The sequence below is a fragment of the Heterodontus francisci genome, chromosome 21, assembly GCF_036365525.1.
Source record: "Heterodontus francisci isolate sHetFra1 chromosome 21, sHetFra1.hap1, whole genome shotgun sequence".
Taxonomy (NCBI): Eukaryota; Metazoa; Chordata; class Chondrichthyes; order Heterodontiformes; family Heterodontidae; genus Heterodontus; species Heterodontus francisci.
Genome location: NC_090391.1, coordinates 9,570,085 through 9,589,535, shown reverse-complemented (window position 1 = coordinate 9,589,535; position 19,451 = coordinate 9,570,085). Strand labels below are relative to the sequence as shown.

General features: G+C 50.5%; 1 protein-coding gene across 1 annotated transcript in view; it reads left to right on the top strand.

The window, feature by feature from the left end:
* The first annotated feature begins 7,808 nt into the window (after nucleotides 1–7,808).
* LOC137381045 (probable G-protein coupled receptor 139) overlaps nucleotides 7,809–19,451 on the top strand; it is a 62,956-nt gene continuing 51,313 nt past the window's right edge. The window contains exon 1 of the mRNA XM_068053438.1: nucleotides 7,809–7,989. Coding sequence (XP_067909539.1) covers nucleotides 7,809–7,989 — 181 coding nt within the window. The remainder of the gene's footprint in view (nucleotides 7,990–19,451) is intronic.

Here is a 19,451-nt window from a genome sequence, read left to right as displayed (position 1 = left end):
CCTCCAACTCCTGCCAGTTTTTCAGCCAGTCTTCCTCAGCTGGGCCAAGGTGGACTTCCAGATAGAGGAGGTGTGTGGTGCTCCACGCAAAAGGTGTTGACTCCTCCGGCAGGGAGTCCACCTGCCACTGATCCGCCAGGAGACCGGAAAATTTCTCCCAATTGATCCTTGTGGAGGACGCAGCAGAAGAGTTCTGCTGGCAGTCACGCATCCTCATCAAGTCAACGGGATATGTGACCACGAGGAGCCCGTCATCGGCATAAGCCGAGAGGATAACCCGCATGGCCAGCTCGCGCAAAGCCAATCCCGTCAATCTCCTGCGAAGCAGGCACAGAACAGCTCCACGCAGATGGTGTACAATTGGCTGGACATGGGGCACCCTGACGCACTCCTCTCCCAAATCGAAGGGGCGCCGTCAAGGACCCTTTAACCATGACTAGACACTCTGCGGCGGCGTGTAAAAGTCGGACACGGGCCACAAAATGCGGCCCGAGTCCAAAAGCATGCAGAGTCCCGAAAAGGTACTCGTGATCCACCCTGTCGAACGCCTTCTCCTGATTGTGGGAGTGAAAGGCCATTGACTGACCAGTGATCCGGCAAAGCGGAATCAGGTCCTGGACCAGGTGGATGTTGTCCTGGATGGACCGGCCCTGGACTATGTAGGACTGGTAGGGGTGGATCATGTCGGCCAGCACGGAGCCCAGGCGGGTAGACATAGCCCGGGCAAGGATCTTATAATCCATGCTGAGGAGGGAGACCGGACGCCAGTTTTTAAGTAGGCAGAGATCGCCCCTCCTCGGCAGCAGGACGATGACTGCCCTGCGCCACGAGAGGGGCATCTCCTCGGTCGCCAGGCTTTTCCCCAGGACACGTGCGTAATCGTCCCGCAGAATGTCGCAGAACGCCCTGAGGAACTCCACGCTCAACGCGTCCGGCCTCGGGGATTTGCCCCTTGAGAGCTGGTGCAGGGCGCCGATTAGCTCCACCAATATGAGCGGAGCCTCCAATCCTTCGGCGCCCAGCTGACCAGCGGCAGGTGCTCCCACGAAACTCTGCACACGTCCTCACTGGACGGAGCCAGAGAGAACAACGGACTTTAATAGGTATAGACCAGGAGGCCCATTCCCTCCAGATCCGTGATGGAGGATCCGTCGTCGGCCAGCAGCTCGACGAGCTGCTTATGGAATCCCCACCATTTTTCCAGCGAGTAGAAGAAGGATGAGGCGCGGTCCAAATCTTCCAGGATCTGGAACCGTGACCTCACGTACGCGCCTCGGGACCCGATGAGCTGCAGGTCATTCAGCGCACCCTTCTTCTCTTTGTGCACCTGCCACAGGGCCTGGTCTGCGACGGCATGACCGAGGCGGGACTCCAAGTCGAGTACATCCCTCTCGAGGCACCCGAACTCGGCTTCCCGCCTCTTGGCCGACCCCTTAGCCTACTCCTGATAGAAGACACGAATATGAGTCTTACCCACTTCCCACCATAGCCTCAATGAGGGGTAGCCCACCTATTCCGCTTCCTTCTCCAGTCGGTCAAGAATCGATGGAACAAGTCCCGGAATCACTGGTCTTCCAGCAGCCGGTTGTTGAAGTGCCAGTAGGTGGACTCTGCCCGCCTGTGGAGCGGAATGAACTCCGCCCACACCAGGTGGCGGTCCGACCACGCCACCAGCCGCATGGAGTCCACCGACACTCGGGAGATGTACGCCTGTGAAAAGTAGAGGCGGTCGATTCGGGACCATCCTCCTCCAGACCGCCACGTGAAGGCGCTGGAGGCGGGATGGAGATTCCGCCAGACGCCCACCAAGTTGAGGGAGCTGATCAGTCCCCTCAACTTCTCCACCGACGCTTGGCCGCGCTGGGGACCGGAGTGATCTCCCACTTCGAGGGTACAGTTAAAATCCCCCATGAGGTGATGCACTCGCCGCTATAGATGGAGCTCAAGAGAGCGAACACTTCTTCAAAGAAGCGCACTTGCAATGCGTCGGGCCTGGGCGTGTATACCTTCACAAGGTAGAGCAGCACGCTACCCAGACGAATTGCGAGGTGGAGCAAGCGGCCCGGCACTACCTGCTTGACCCCCAAGATCTCCGGCTGAAAAGTCGTGGCCAACAAGATAGCCACCCCACTAGAAATAGGGATGAGGTGATTCATGTAGACACCACCCTGCCACTCCAGGAACCAAGTGGCTTCATCTCCTAGAACGGTGTGGGTTTCCTGCAGAAAGCTCCCAGCATATCTCCCTTCCCTGAGGACTGAGAGATTGTGCAATGTGTGGTGAGACCCCCCTGCTGCTTGTGATGTTGAGGCTGGCCATGTCAAAGGAACTTAAAAAAAAACAGTCACCTCTCACTGTGAGGAGGGAGCGGAAGTGCACCTGGCCTTCCACTCCCCCAGCGACCCATTGAGGAACGCATTAAAACGGCGCCTCTCAACTAGTTTCACGAACGTGCCCTTGCCCGCTTTCTTGAGAGCGGCAGGAACGGACCAGATGATCAGTGCCAGATTCGACCAATGGCCCAGGGACAGCTGAACTTTATTGCAGCAACCACTGCACATCGCGAGGAAATCCCGTAGTTCCGCCATGGGGATGAGAGAAGACTCGGTGCGAGGCACGAGGGACTCCACCACCTCACCTGCGATGCAATCAAGGTCATCCTCCATGGCCCACACCGTGTTCCACCCTTCTCCGGGTCGTCACCGCCAGCGGCCGACACACCCACCTCACACTGTGGGACGGACGTCCCGGCCGCGCCATCTGGTCCCGCCTCCATAAAGATCCCACCCCCAGGATCGATGGCGGAGGAGTCCTCTCTGGGTTCTCGGATGGAATTGGAACCTGTGGGTACCAGCAGTTCAGGTCTCCCCTCCACTTCCTTTGCCAGGCCAATGAGTGGTCCAGGGGAAATGTAAGTTCCCGACTCCAGAAATCCAGCCGGAGCCGGGACCGGAGGCGGAAGAGGAAGCCATCTCCTGCCGCGCCAACGCCCACACGACCAGCAGATGGGGAATTACACAGGTTGTCCTCTGGGTTGGGCACTTCCCTGGCGGCAGCGTCAGGCTGTTGGAAGGGTGGACCATCACGGGTCTCGCTGTCACCCAGGACACCAGACTCATCGGACAAAGGAATGATTTCTCCCGTGGGGTCCACCGATTCCCCTACCAAGGGCGGGACCCCCACCTCAGGAGATGACAAAATCACAGGGATATCTCCCTCATCTACGCTCCAAGGGGTGGAGGGCTCCCGCCCAGGGCTCGAGGCCCTGATCGTGCTGGTGGGAAGGGGAGCCTGAGGACCCACGCCAGGAGAAGGAGCCAGTGGTTCAGGGCCTTCGTCAGAGGAGGGCCGTCTTCTCCTCTTATTTCGGGAGGGGCGTGGAAGCTCAGAAACCTCCATATCATCAGGGGCCTCTGCCTCCGAACCCACCTTCTATCTGGTTACCCTGGGCCTGAGCCTAGCCCTGGGGCAGGTGGATTCACTGGAAGTGGGCCTAGTGCTGAGCTCAGGCTTGGGTTGTGTCACAGTGTCCAGGGGACGTGGCCCTCGTTGTTTATTTTTCCTCCGCACCTTTCTTCCACTTGGACGGGCACTCTGCACCACGCCGGAGGCTGTGAAAACCACAGCCTCTTGCACCGACTGAATGGTATCTGGTGGAGGTGTAGGGAAGGTGAGAGGAGGTGCAGCGGCGACACCCTGGGCTGCCGAGGAGGAGTTGGCAGCTGGGAGGTTGGGGCAGCTCTTAAGAACAAGGTCCAGAAGATGCAGTAGGCCTTCCAGTGGAACTCTACATTGAAAAGGCCATATATGACCTCCTCCCGCACCAGCTGCATGAACAGCTGGCGGCGGAAGGAGTACACATGCCGGAGGCTGTACTCCCGAAGTCAGAGCGGGACTGGGATGAGCCCCGTCTTTACCTCCCCCAGTTGGTGCAGGTGGGAAGGAGGAGTTCACCAGGAATGAAGGGCGGGATATTTGACAAAATGACCCTTTGCACAGTGACCTCCAGAGGGTCCACTGGCAGAAAGGTCCCGCCCACGGCGAGCCTCTTGTTCAGAGCCAGGGACACCGCCCGCTCGATCTTCAGGAAAAACACTACCTTCCCATACATTTTAGAAGCTGCAACAATGGCCGAAGGGCCGACAACCTCGGCCATTGCTTTAACATATGCCTCTATCGTCATGTTTGGATTGACGTAGCTCTTGACCCCATGCTTTGATGTTATTCGTGCAAACGGTGATTGGGCAACAGCTGCAGTAGCCACAGCAGCATACGTGCGAGAATGCCGCACCACCAGTGAAGAGGGACTTGCCGTGTGGTCGCAGAGCCACTCCCACCCTTAAGAAATATACTAACAGCTTCGTTTAAGCTAAAGCAATATGATGGGAGGGGTGGGGGTAGAGGAGAATAGGGGTGCAAAGGAAAAGGACAAGGAGAGGAGATGAAAGACAGCCGAGTGTTGGAAGGGAGAGATGAGCTGCGAGGATGTTACTGTGGTTCGAAAGTTGGAACACCTTACTTCAGAGTTCACAGTCCTGTCTTCCAGTTGGGGGAGGGTTCTTCGCCCGGGTCCGTTAGAGCCGCTCAGTTCTCTCCTTTTCCGCTGTTCTGTAAAGACTATGAAAACTTTCTTCAGCCGGGCAGCTCCAGCCGTCCCGAGCCACACAGTTGGGGGTGGGGAGGGAGCCCCTTTTGTGCAGGATGGCAGATAAACACAAGTGCAAATACGGGGGCTCCCTGTAGAATTTGGCAGCCCCACCCCTGGATCTTCCGGTGTCTCCTTCCTCCCACAACTGTCCAAACAACATACAATTCTTTGGTGCTCCAACACCCACCTCTCCAAAATGACGTGCAGGTCTTCGAGTCTTGAAAAGTTCCACAGTAAAATAAAAGCAAAATACTGCGGATGCTGGAAATCTGAAATAAAAGCAAGAAATGCTGGAACCACTCAGCAGGTCTGGCAGCATCTGTGGAAAGAGAAGCAGAGTTAACGTTTCGGATCAGTGACCCTTCTTCGAAGCTGGCAAATATTAGAAATGTCAAAGGTTATAAGCAAGTGAGGTGGGTGTGGGGCAAGAGATAACAAAGGAGAAGGTGTAGATTGGACAAGGCCACATAGCTGACCAAAAGGTCATGTCGCAAAGGCAAACAGTATGTTAATGGTGGGTTGAAAGACAAAGCATTAGTACAGATATGGTGTGAACGGACTGAAGATTGAACAGCAGCAAGTGCAAACATGAAAATAACAGTGGGTAAGCAAGCTGAACAAACTAAGATGAAATAAAATAAACATAAAATGTTGTAAAAAATGTAAAAAAGAAAAAAAGAAAAAATAACTAAAAATAAAAGTAAAATGGGGGGCCCGTCATGCTCTGAAATTATTGAAATGAATGTTCAGTCCGGCAATCTGTAGTGTGCCTAATCGATAAATGAGATGCTGTTCCTCGAGCTTGCATCGATGTTCACTGGAACACTGCAGCAAGGCCAGGATAGAGATGTGAGCATGAGAGCAGCGGAGAGTGTTGAAATGGCAAGCAACCAGAAGCTCGGGTTCCTGCTTGCGGACTGAGCGGAGGTGTTCCGCAAAATGGTCACCTGGTCTGCGCTTGGTCTCCCCAATGGAGAGGAGACCACACTGCGGTCACACTAAATTGAAAGAAGTACAAGTCAAGTGCTGCTTCACCTAAAAGGAGTGTTTGGGGCCTGGGATAGAGAGGAGAGAGGAGGTAAATGGACAGGTATTACACCTCCTGCGATTGCAGGGGAAGGTGCCATGGGACGGGGACGAGGTGGTGGGGGTAATGGAGGAGTGGACCGTGTTTAGTTTAGAGATGCAGCACTGAAACAGGCCCATCGGCCCACCGAGTCTGTGCCGACCATCAATAACCCATTTATACTAATCCTACACTAATTCCATATTCCTACCACATCCCACCTGTCCCTATATTTCCCGACCACCTACCTATACTAGGGGCAATTTGTAATGGCCAATTTACCTATCAACCTGCAAGTCTTTTGGCAGGTGGGAGGAAACCGGGGCACCCGGAGGAAACCCACGCAGACACAGGGAGAACTTGCAAACTCCACACAGGCAGTACCCAGAATTGAACCCGGGTCGCTGGAGCTGTGAGGCTGCGGTGCTAACCACTGCGCCACTGTGCCGCAGAGAGGGTGTCGCAGAGAGAACGATCCCTTCGGAATGCTGACAAGGGAAGAGAGGGGAAGATGTATTTGGTAGTGGCATCACGCTGGAGGTGGCGTAAATGGCGGAGGATGATCCTTTGGATATGAAGGCTGATGGGATGAAAAGTGAGGACAAGGGGAACCCTGTCATGGTTCTGTGAGGGAGGGGAAGGGGTGAGGGTAGAGGTGCGGAAAATGAGCCGGACACGGTTGAGGGTTCCGTCAACAACAATGGGGGGAATCCTCGGTTGAGGAAAAAGGAAGTCATATCAGAAGCACCGTCATGGAAGGTGGCATCATCAGAGCAGTTGCGTCAGAGACGGAGAGACTGGGAGAATGGAATGGAGTCCTTACAGGAGGTAGGGCGTGAGAAGTGTAGTCGAGGTAGCTGTGGGAGTCCGAGGGCTTATTCTGGACATTAGTAGACAATCTATCCCCAGAGATGGAGACAGTCTCACTCAGGCCCCCTCTGCCAACTCTTTTTCCGGTACATTGATGACTGTATCGGTGCCGTTTCCTGCTCCCACCCCGAACTGGAAAACTTTATCAACTTTGCTTCCAATTTCCACCCTTCTCTCACCTTTACATAGTCCATCTCAGACGCTTCCCTTCCCTTCCACGACTTCTCGGGTCTGGTAACTATGTCCTTCTGAAGGCTCTGACTATCCACCTCACAGTTTACATTTCACAGCTCCACATCATCTGCAAACGTTGAAATTATGCCATTTATGTATACGTCTGTGCCATTAATATGTGACAAAAGGAGGAGTGATCCGAATACTGATCAATGGGGAACACGAAAGTATACCCCCATCCAGTCGGAACAACAACTTTTCACAACTTCTCTCTGCTTTCTGTTTCTTAGGCAGTTTCATATCCACACTGTCACTGCCCATTTAATCAATGGGCTGTAGATTTCCTAACAAGTCCATGACATGGCATTTGATCAGATGACATTTGAAAGTCCGTATAAATAACATCAGCCATGCTGCCTTCAACAAGCCACTCTTTGACGTCATTGAAGAACTCGATCAAGTTTCTCAGACATGATTGGCATTAACATATCCAGGATGCTTGTCATTTATAAACTCCTGTTTTTCAAGGCTAAAATGATTTGTCCCAGCTTATAGACTGTCATAGTTTCCCCAAATTTACATTGATGTTAGACGGCTAGAACTGGAATTCCAGAGTTTATCCATTTCTCTGGTTTTCAACAGGGTGTCACATTGGGCAATCTGTAGTAATTTATCATCACTGCAATATCCTAGGAGCATTGCAAGATGCTGGCCATTTCCTCTGCTATTTCCACCATTCTTTCCATCAGCAACCCTCATACATCCCACCTGGAAAGCGTAAATGTTATTCGTTATCATGGTACCAACAGCGTTGGATTGAAAGGAGTTAACTGAACCTGTTTGTTCAGTGACTATAACAAATGTCCGTCTCTATGGACCCTAATTGTGTCACTGGAGGGTTTCCATCTTCTATTAATAAAGGGCTCCTTTCAATGTGCTATCCCAAAGTGTCAGTTGGAGCTTCATCCCTGGCACTAATGGATCAGTGGGTCCAGAGAGAAGGAGAAGAAAGATCAGAATCTGAGAGCAATAAGTTGTAATGTTACAAAAATGGAACAGAATCTGAGAACAATAGATTGGAATGTTACAACAATGGACAAGAGTTTATCTTATTGGTTTGACAGTCTTACTGCAGACGATGATTGGATACCATTAGAGTGGCGGATCTCCGATGCATTGAAGATGATTCAATGCATTTACTATCCCTTTCTCGCTATTGTTGGTGTCCCTGGTAAGTCTCTCTCTCTCTCTCTCTCTCTGTACCTTTTAGTTCAATAAACCATGTTTAACTGCATTACTGATCTTATCGTTTACTCTGTCCACCTTGATACTGTTGTCATTCCTGGTAAATATCTGTCTCCACATATTAGCTCTAAGGACCATTGCTAATTGTATTACTATTGTTTTAATTTACTGTTGCATCTTTTCTGCTGTTGTCACACTGCTAAGTCACTCTATTCAGCTATTACGTGTGTAAGGCACAATTCAATGCATTACCGCCCTTGTTATTGAAGTATTGGGGAGATTGAAGCCATTGTTTTCAGTATCCAACACAAACTCTGTTCTCTATCCAACGAATCTGCCAATACATGAGGCTGAAACAGAGTGTTCACTTCCTCGCTGATTGCTTTGACCCTGAGCTAAGTTCCAATACTGTATCCTCTCCATCCCCAATCCTGTCTACGACCATTTCCTGGACATTTTCCACCCTGACTTGCCTAATGCTGCTGCACACTGCTACCCCAGTGGCTGTAGACATTTCTCTTTGTTCATGGACGTGGGCATCGTTAGGTAGGCCAGGAATTATTGTCCATCCCTAAATGCCGTTGAGAAGGTAGAGGTGATCTGCTTTCCTGAACGTTTTTTACTCAGCGACAGTGAAGGAATGGCAATATAATTCCAAGTCAGGTTGGTGTGCTGCTTGGAGGGGAACTTGCTGGTGGTGGTGTTCCTATGTATCTGCTCCCTTTGCCCTTCCAGCTGGTAGAGGTTGCGGGTTTGGAAGGTGCTCATGATGGAGGCTTGGTGAGTTGCTGCAGTTCATCTTGGAGACTGTACACACTGCTAACATTTTGCTCCAATGCTGGAGTCATAGATTTATGACATAGAAGGAGGCCACTATGCATGCTGTCACTGTGCAGAGCAGTCGAGTCAGTCCAACTTTTTTTATTCATTCATGGGTTGTGGGCGACGCTGGCCAGGCCAGCATTTATTGCCCATCCCTAATTGCCATTGCCTTCTTGAACTACTGCTATCCATGTAGGGTAGGTACACCCACAGTGCTGGTAGGAAGGGAGTTCCAGGATTTTGACCTAGCGCCAGTGATGGAACGGCGATATAGTTCCAAGTCAGGATGGTGTGTTGTTCACTCCCTTTACAATCCCCATAGCCCTGCAAGTACATTTCCTTCAAGTGCCCATCCAGTTTCCTTTTGAAATAATTGATTTATCTTTCCTTCCACCACCCTTATGGGCAGCGACCATTACGACCCACTGCATAAAAATAGTTCTTCTTCACATTCCCTCTGCATCTCTCGCCTGAAACCTTCCACCTGTGTCCCCTGGCCCTTGTACCATTAGTTAATGGGAACAATTTCTCCTTGTCTACCTTATCTATGCCTGTTATCATCAAATTGCCCCCCAATCTCCTTTGCACCAGTGAGAAGCACACCAGTTTTTCCAAACTAGCATTGTAACTAAAAGCCCCCATCCCTAGAATCTCCTCTGCTCCCTCTCAAGGACTCTCACATCATTCCTAAATTGTGGTGACAAGAACTAGGCACAGAACTCCAATTGGGGCCTAACCAGAGCTCTATATCATTGCATTATAAAACTTCCCTACTTTTGCATTCTATTTCTCAATTTATGAAGCCCAATCTGTCTGTATTTCCTTTCACATTCAAATGCACATGGAACCCCAGCTCCCTCTGTTCCTACACACTCTTTAGAACGGTGCCATTAAGGCTATATTGCCTCACCCTATCCCTTCTGCAAAATTGCATCACATCATACTTGTTTTATCAAAATCCATCTGCACCTTTCTGCCTATTCTGCTGGTATATCTATGTCCTGTTGCAGGCAAATCATATCATCCTCACTGTTTGTCCCTCCTCCAAGTTTGTCATCAGCAAATGTTGAAATTCCACTGTATATTTAACACCAAGTCATTTGTATACAGCAAACTAAAAGCAGTGGTCCTAGTCATGCCCTTTAGGGAACACCACTCTCTACCATCCTCCAGTCTGAAATCAACAACTTTTTACCACAAAAACTGTTTACTGTCATTAAGCTATTTGTTTACTCCTATTGGACACTGACCCTCCTATTCTCTGAGCCTAAATTTTATTCACCAGCTTTGTATCTGGCACTTTATCAAACATTTTCTTCAAATCCATATAGACAACATCCACAGCATTCCTTTCATCAACTTTCTCAGTTTCTTTACCAAAGATACAATTAGATACGTCAAGCATGATCTCCCTTTTACAAATCTGTGCTCAATTTCCTTAATAAACTCAAACCTCTCCAAGCCTGTGACCTGCTTATGCAGCCACGGTATTTATATGGCTACTCCAGTTGCTGGTCGATGGTAGCCCCTAGGATGTTGATAGTGGCGGATTCAGCGATGGTAATGCCGTTGAATGTCAAGGGGAGATGGTTAGATTCTCTCTTGTTGGAGATGGTCATTGCCTGGCACTTGTGTGGCGTGAATGTTATTTGCCACTTATCAGTGCAAGCCTGGATATTGTCCAGGTCTTGCTGCATTTCTACACGGACTGGTTCAGTACCTCAGGAGTCACAAATGGTGCTGAACATTGTGCAATCATCAGCAAACATCCCCACTTCTGACCTTATGTTTGAAGGAAGGTCATTGATGAAGCAGCTGAAGATGGTTGGGCCCAGGACACGAACCTGAGGAACTCTTGCAGTGATGCCCTGGAGCTCAGATGATTGACCTCCAACAACCACAACCATCTTCGTTTGTGCTAGGTATGACTCCAGCCAGCGGAGGGTTTTGCCCTTGATTCCCATTGACCTCAGTTTTGCTCGAGTTCCTTGATGCCATACTCGGTCATATGCTGTCTTCATGTCAAGGGCAATCACTCTTCCCTCACCTCTTGAGTTCTGCTCTTTAGTCCATGTTTGAACCAAGGCTGTGATGAGGTCAGGAGCTGAGTGGCCCTCGCGGAACCCAAACTGAGCGTCACTGAGCAGGTTATTGTGAAGCAAGTGCCGCTTGATGGCACTGTTGATGACACCTTCCATCACTTGACTGATGATTGAGAGTAGGCTGATGGGGCGGTAATTGGCCGAGCTGGACTTGTCCTGCTTTTTGTGTACAGGACATACCTAGGCAATTTTGCACATTGTAGGATAGATGCAAGTGTTGCGGCTGGACTGGAACAGCTTGGCTAGGGGCGCTGCAAGTTCTGGAGCTCAGGTCTTCAGTACTATTGCCTGAATATTGTCAGGGGCCATAGCTTTGCAGGATCCAGTGCCTTCAGTCGTTTCTTGATATCACGCAGAGTGAATCAAATTGGCTCAAGTTTGGCATCTGTGATGCTGGGGACTTCAGGAGCGGGCCGAGGTGGATCATCAACTCGGCACTTGTGGCTGAAGATTGTTGCAAATGCTTCAGTCGTATTTTTCGTACTGATGTGCTGGGCTCCCCCATCATTGAGGATGGGGATATTTGTGGAGCCACCTCCTCCAGTTAGTTGTTTAATTGTCCACCAACATTCACGACTGGATGTGGTAGGACTGCAAAGTTTCAATCTGATCCGTTGGTTGTGGGATCGCTTAGCTCTTTCTATCGCATGCTGCTTACGCAGTTTGACACGCAGATAGTTCTGTGTTGCAGCTTCACCAGGTTGACACCTCATTTTGAGGTATGTCTGGTGCTGCTCCTGGCATGCCCTCCTGCTCTCTTCATTGAACCAGGGTTGATCTCCTGGCTTGATGGTGATGGTAGAGTGGGGAATATGCCGGGCCATGAGGTTACCGATTGTGGTTGAGTGCAATTCTGCTGCTGCTGATGGCCCACAACGGTACATAGATGCCCAGTTTTGCATTACCAGATCTGTTCGAAATATATCCCATTTCGCACGGTGATACTGCCACACAACACGATGGACGGTATCCTGAATGTGAAGGCGGGACTTCGTCTCCACAAGGACTGTACGGTGGTCACTCCTACCAGTACAGTCATGGACAGAAGCATCTGCAGCAGGCAGATTGGTGAGGACGAGGTCAAGTATGTATTTCCCTCTTGTTGGTTCCCCCACCACCTGCCGCAGACCCAGTCTAGCAGCTATGTCCTTTGGTACTCGGCCAGCTTGGTCAGTAGTGGTGCTACCGAGCCACTCTTGGTGATGGGCATTGAAGTCCCCACCCAGAGTACATTTTGTGCCCTTGCCACCCTCAGTGCTTCCTCCAAGTGGTGTTTAACATTGTGGAGTACAGAGTCATCAGCTGAGGGAGGGCGATAGGTAGTAATCAACAGGAGGTCCACTTGCCCATGTTTGACCTGATGCCATGAGACTTCATGGGGTCCGGAGTTAATGTTGAGGACTCCCAGGGGAACTCCCTCCCTACTGTATACCACTATTTCGCCACTCTGGTGGGTCACTCCTGCCGGTGGGGCAGGACATACCGAGGGATGGTGATGGCATTGTCTGGGACATTGTCTGTCAGGTATGATTCCGTGAGTATGACGATGTCAGGCTGTTGCTTGACTAGTCAATGGGACAGCTCTCCCAACATTGGCACAAGCCCCCAGATTTTAGTAAGGAGGACATTCCTTTTCATTGACTTCGTAGCGGTTAGGTACAACTGAGTGGCTTGCTAGGCCACTTTAGAGGGCATGTAAGAGTTAACCACATTGCTGTGGGTCTGGAGTCACATGTCGGGCAGACCAGTTAAGGACAGCAAATTTCCCCAAAGGACATAAGTGAACCAAATCGGTTTTTACAACAGTCGACAATGATTTCATGGCCATCATTAGCTTTTAATTCCAAATTTATTAATTACATTCAAATTCCACCTCCTGATTCGAATCCATAACTCCAGAGAAATACCCTGGGTCTCTCGGATACTAGCAAAATGATAATATTACTAAGCTACCGCCATCCATGGTATCCTGTGCTGGTTGACCAATATTCACACTGCACAAGCTCGGCATTGTGATCAGTACCCTGGGCTGTTTGACCCATATTCACAATGTACCAGCTCGGCATGTTGATCAGTATCCTGGGCTGTTTGACCCATATTCACAATCTACCAGCTCGGCATGTTGATCAGTATCCTGGGCTGTTTGACCCATATTCACACTGTACCAGTGCGGCATGGTGACCAGTCTCCTGGGCTGTTTGACCCATATTCACACTGTCCCAGCTCGGCATGGAGGTCCGTATCTTGCGCTGCTTGACCCATATTCGCACTGCACCAGATCGTCATGGTGATCAATATCCCAGGCTGGTTGCCCCACATTCACACTGTACAAGCTCGGCATGGTGATCAGTATCCTGGGCTATCTAACCCACATTCACACTGTACAAGCTCGGCAAGTTGATCAGTATCCTGGGCTGGTTTACCCATATTCACACTGTACCACTCGGCATGGTGATCAGTATCCTGGACTGGTTGACCAATATTCACACGGTACCAGCTCGGCATGGTCATCAGTATCCTGGGTTGTTTGACCCAATTCACACTGTACCAGCTCGGCATGGCGATCATTATCCTGGGCTGGTTGACGCATATTCACACTGTTCCAGCTCGGCATTGTGATCTGTATCCTGGGCTGTTTGACCCACATTCACACAGTACAAGCTCGGCATGTTGATCAGTATCCTGGGCCGGTTGACCAATATTCACACTGTACAAGCTCAGCATGGTGATCATTATCGTTGACTGTATTTCCCATATTCACACTGTAACAGCTCGGCAAGGTGATCGGTATCCTGGGCTGATTGACCCATATTCACACTGTACCAGCTCGGCATGGTGATCGGTATCCTGGGCTGCTTGACCCATATTCACCCTGTACCAGCTCAACATGGTGATCATTATCGTTGACTGTTTTCCCCATATTCACACTGTACCAGCTCGGCAAGCTGATCGGTATCCTGGGCTGGTTGACCCATATTCACACTGTACCAGCTCGGCATGGTGATCGGTATCCTGGGCTGCTTGACCCATATTCACACTGTACCAGCTCGGCAAGGTGATTGGTATCCTGGTCTGGTTGACCCATATTCACACTGTGCCAGCTCGGCATGGAGGTCCGAATCTTGGGCTGCTTGACCCATATTCGCACTGAATCAGATCGTCATGGTGATCAGTATCCTCGGCTGGTTGACCCATATTCACACTGTACCAGCTCGGCAGGGTGATCAGTATCCTGGGTTGTTTGACCGATATTCACACTGTACCAGCTCGGGATGGTGATCAGGTTCATGGCTGTTTGACCAATATTCACACGAAACAAGCTCGGAAAGTTTATCAGTATCCTGGGCTGGTTGACCCATATTCACACTGCACCCCTCGGCATGGTGATCAGTATCCTGGACTGGTTGACCCATATTCACACGGTACCAGCTCGGCATGGCCATCAGTATCCTGGGTTGTTCGACCCATATTCACACTTAAACCCGCGGCATGGTGATCATTATCGTTGACTGTTTGATGCATATTCACAATGCACCAGCTGGGCATGGATATCAGTATCCTGCGCTGTTTGACCCATATTCACACTGTACCAGCTAGGCATGGGGATCAGTATCCTGGGCAAGTTGACTCATATTCACACAGTACCAGCCCAGCATGATGATCAGTATCCTGGGTTGTTTGACCCATATTCACACTGTACCAGCTCAGCATGGTGATCAGTATTTTTGAACTTTTTTCCCATGCAGACGCAGCACCAGCTCTGCATTGTGATCATTATGCAGGGCTGGTTGACGCATATTCACACTGTTCCAGCTCGGCATGGTGATCTGCATTCCTGGGCTGTGTGACCCACATTCACACTGCACCAGCTCGGCATGGCGATCAGTATCCTGCGCTGGTTGACCCACATTCACACTGCACCAGCTCGGCATGGCGATCAGTATCCTGCGCTGGTTGCCCCACATTCACACTGTACAAGCTCGGCATGGCGATCAGTATCCTGCGCTGGTTGACCCATATTCACACTGCACCAGCTCGGCATGGCGATCAGTATCCTGCGCTGGTTGACCCATATTCACACTGTATCAGCTCGGCAAGGTGATCGGTATCCTGGGCTGGTTGACCCATATTCACACTGTACCAGCTCGGCATGGTGATCGGTATGCTGGGCTGCTTGACCATTATTCACCCTGTACCAGATCATCATGGTGATCATTTTCGTTGACTGTTTTCCCCATATTCACACTGTACCAGCTCGGCATGATGATCGGTATCCTGGGCTGGTTGACCCATATTCACTCTGTACCTGCTTGGCATGGTGACCAGTATCCTAGACTGGTTGACGCATATTCACACTGCACCAGCTGGGCATGGTGATCAGTATCCTGGGCTGGTTGACCCATATTCACACTGTATCTGCTCGGCATGGCGATCGGTATCCTGGGCTGCTTGACCCATATTCACACTGTACCAGCTCGGCAAGGTGATCGGTATCCTGGGCTGGTTGTCCCTTCATTCACACTGTACCAGCTCGGCAAGGTGATCGGTATCCTGGGCTGAATGACCCATTTTCACACTGTACCAGCTCGGCATGGTGATCAGTATACTGTGCTGCTTCACCCATATTTTGACTGTACCAGTTCGGCATGATGATCAGCATCCTGGGCTGCTTGACACAGAATCACACTGTCCCAGCTCGGCATGGTGATCAGTATCCTGGGCTATTTGAATCATATTCACACTGTAGCAGCTCGGCATGGTCATCAGTATCCTGGGTTGTTTGACCCATATTCACACTGTACCAGCTCGGCATGATGATCGGTATCCTGGGCTGGTTGACCCATATTCACTCTGTACCTGCTTGGCATGGTGACCAGTATCCGAGACTGGTTGACGCATATTCACACTGCACCAGCTGGGCATGGTGATCAGTATCCTGGGCTGGTTGACTCATATTCAGACTGTACCAGCTCGGCATGTTGATCAGTATCCTGGGCTGGTTGAATGATATTCACACTGTACCAGCTCGGCAAGGTGATCAGTATCCTGGGCTGGTTGACCCATATTCACACTGTACCAGCTCGGCATGGTGATTAGTATCCTGGGCTGGTTGACTCATATTCACACTGTACCAGCTCGGCATGTTCATCAGTATCCTGGGCTGGTTGAATGATATTCACACTGTACCAGCTCGGCAAGGTGATCAGTATCCTGGGCTGGTTGACCCATATTCACACGGTGCCAGCTAGGCATGGGGCTCAGTATCCTGGGCAAGTTGACTCATAATCACACAGTACCAGCTCAGCATGGTGATCAGTATCTTTGAACTTTTGTCCCATGTAGACGCTGCACCAGCTCGGCATGGAGATCATTATCCAGGGCTGGTTGACGCATATTCACACTGTTCCAGCTCGGCATGGTGATCTGCATTCCTGGGCTGTGTGACCCACATTCACACTGCACCAGCTCGGCATGGTGAGCAGCATCCTGGGCTGTTTGACCCATTTTCACACTGTACCAGCTCAGCATGGTGATCAGCATCCTGGGCTGCTTGACACAGAATCACACTGTACCAGCTCGGCATGGTGATCAGTATCCTGGGCTATTTGAATCAAATTCACACTGTACCAGCTCAGCATGGTGATCAGCATCCTGGGGTGCTTGACAAAGATTCACACTGTACCAGCTCGGCATGGAGATCCGTATCCTGGCCTATTTGACTCATCTTCTCACTCCAGCAGTTCGGCATGGTGATCAGTATCCGGGTCTGGTTGTCCCATATTCACACTGTCCCAGCTCGGCATGGAAGTCCATATCTTGGGCTGCTTGACCCATATTCGCATTGTATCAGATCGTCATGGTGATCAGTATCCTCGGCTGGTTGACCCATATTCCCACAGTACCAGCTCGGCATGGTGATCAGTATCCTGGGTTGTTTGACCATTATTCACATTGTACCAGCTCTGTATGGTGATCAGGATCATGGCTGTTTGACCAATATTCACACTATACAAGCTCGGAAAGTTTATCAGTATCCTGGGCTGGTTGACCCATATTCACACTGTCCCAGCTCGGTATGGAGGTCCGTATCTTGGGCTGCTTGACCCATAATCGCATTGTACCAGTTCGTCATGGTGATCAGTATCCTCGGCTGGTTGACCCATATTCACACTGCACCCCTTGGCATGGTGATCCGTATCCTGGACCGGTTGACCCATACTCACACGGTACCAGCTCGGCTCGGTCATCAGTATACTGCGCTGTTTGACCCAAATTCACACTGCACCAACTCGGCATGGTGATTAGTATCCTGGGCTGATTGACCCATATTCACACTGCACCAGCTCGGCATGGTGATTAGTATCCTGGGCTGGTTTAATGATATTCACACTGTACCAGCTCGGCAAGGGGATCAGTATCCTGGGCTGTTTGACCCATATTCACACTGCACCAGCTCAGCGTGGTGATCAGCATCCTGGGCTATTCGACTCATATTCACATCATACCAGCTCAGCATGGTGATCAGAATACAGGGCTGTTTGACGCATATTCACACTGTTCCAGCTCGGCACGGTGATCTGCATCCTGGGCTGTGTGACCCACCTTCACACTGTACAAGCTCGGCATGGTGATCAGTATCCTGGTCTGGTTGACCATATTCACACTGTACCAGCTCGGCATTGCGATCATTATCCTGGGCTGGTTGACCCATATTGACACTGTTCCAGCTCCGCATGGTGAACAGTATCCTGGGCTGTTTGACCCATTTTCACACTGCACCAGCTCGGCATGGTGATCAGTATCCTGGGCTATTTGAATCATATTCACACTGTACCAGCTCGACATGGTGATCAGGATCAGGGCTGTTTGACCCATATTCACACTGCACCAGCTCGGCATGGTGATTAGTATCCTGGGCAAGTTGACTCATATTCACACTGTGCCAGCTCAGCATGGTGATCAGTATCATGGGCTGGTTGAATGATATTCACACTGTACCAGCTCAGCAAGGTGATCAGTATCCTGGACTGTTTGAACCATATTCACACAGTACCAGCTCGGCATGGGGATCAGTATCCTGAGCAAGTTGACTCATATTCACACAGTACCAGCTCAGCATGGTGATCAGTAACTTTGAACTTTTTTCCCATGTAGACGCAGCACCAGTTCGGCATTGTGATCAATATGCAGGGCTGGTTGACGCATATTCACACTGTTCCTGCTCGGCATGGCGATCAGTATCCTGAGCAAGTTGACTCATATTCACACAGTACCAGCTCGGCATGGCGATCAGTATCCTGGGCTGTTTGACCCATATTCACACTGTTCCAGCTCGGCATGGTGATCTGCATTCCTGGGCTGTGTGACCCACATTCACGCTGTACCAGCTCGGCATGGCGATCAGTATCCTGGGCTGGTTGACCCATATTCACACTGTACCAGCTCAGCATGGTGATCAGTATCCTTGTCAGGTTGACCCATATTCACTTTGTACCAGCTCGGCATTGCGATCATTATCCTGGGCTGGTTGACGCATATTCACACTGTTCCAGCTCGGCATGGTGATCTGCATCCTGGGCTGTTTGACCCACATTCACATTGTACAAGCTCGGCATGTTGATCATTATCGTTGACTGTTTTTCCCATATTCACACTGTAGCAGCTCGGTAAGGTGATCGGTATCCTCGGCTGGTTGACCCACATTCACACTGTACCAGCTCGGCATGGTGATCGGTATCCTGGGCTGCTTGAGCCATATTCACCCTGTACCAGCTCAGCATGGTGAGCATTATCGTTGACTGTTTTCCGCATATTCACACAGTACCAGCTCGGCAAGGTGATCGGTATACTGGGCTGGTTGACACATATTCACACTGAACCAGCTCGGCATGGTGATCAGTATCCTGGGCTATTTGAATCATATTCACACTGTAACAGCTCGGCATAGTGATCAGTATCCTGGACGATTTGACTCATCTTCTCACTCCAGCAGTACGGCATGGTGATCAGTATCCTGGTCTGGTTGTCCCATATTCACACTGTCCCAGCACGGTATGGAGGTCCGTATCTTGGGCTGCTCGACCCATATTCGCATTGTACCAGATCGTCATGGTGATCAGTATCCTCCGCTGGTTGACCCATATTCATACTGTACCAGCTCCGCATGGTGATCAGTATCATGGCTGTTTGACCAATATTCACAGTGTGCAAGCTCAGCAAGTTGATCAGTATCCTGAGCTGGTTAACCCATATTCACACAGCACCCCTTGGCATGGTGATCCGCATCCTGGACCGGTTCACCCATACTCACACGGTACCAGCTCGGCTCGGTCATCAGTATCCTGGGTTGTTTGACCCATATTCACACTGTACCAGCTCGGCAGGGTGATCGGTATCCTGGGCTGGTTGACCCATATTCACACTGTACCAGCTCGGCACGGTTATCAGTATACTGCGCTGTTTGACCCATATTCACAATTTACCGACTCGGCATGTTGATTAGTATCCTGGGCTGGTTGACCCA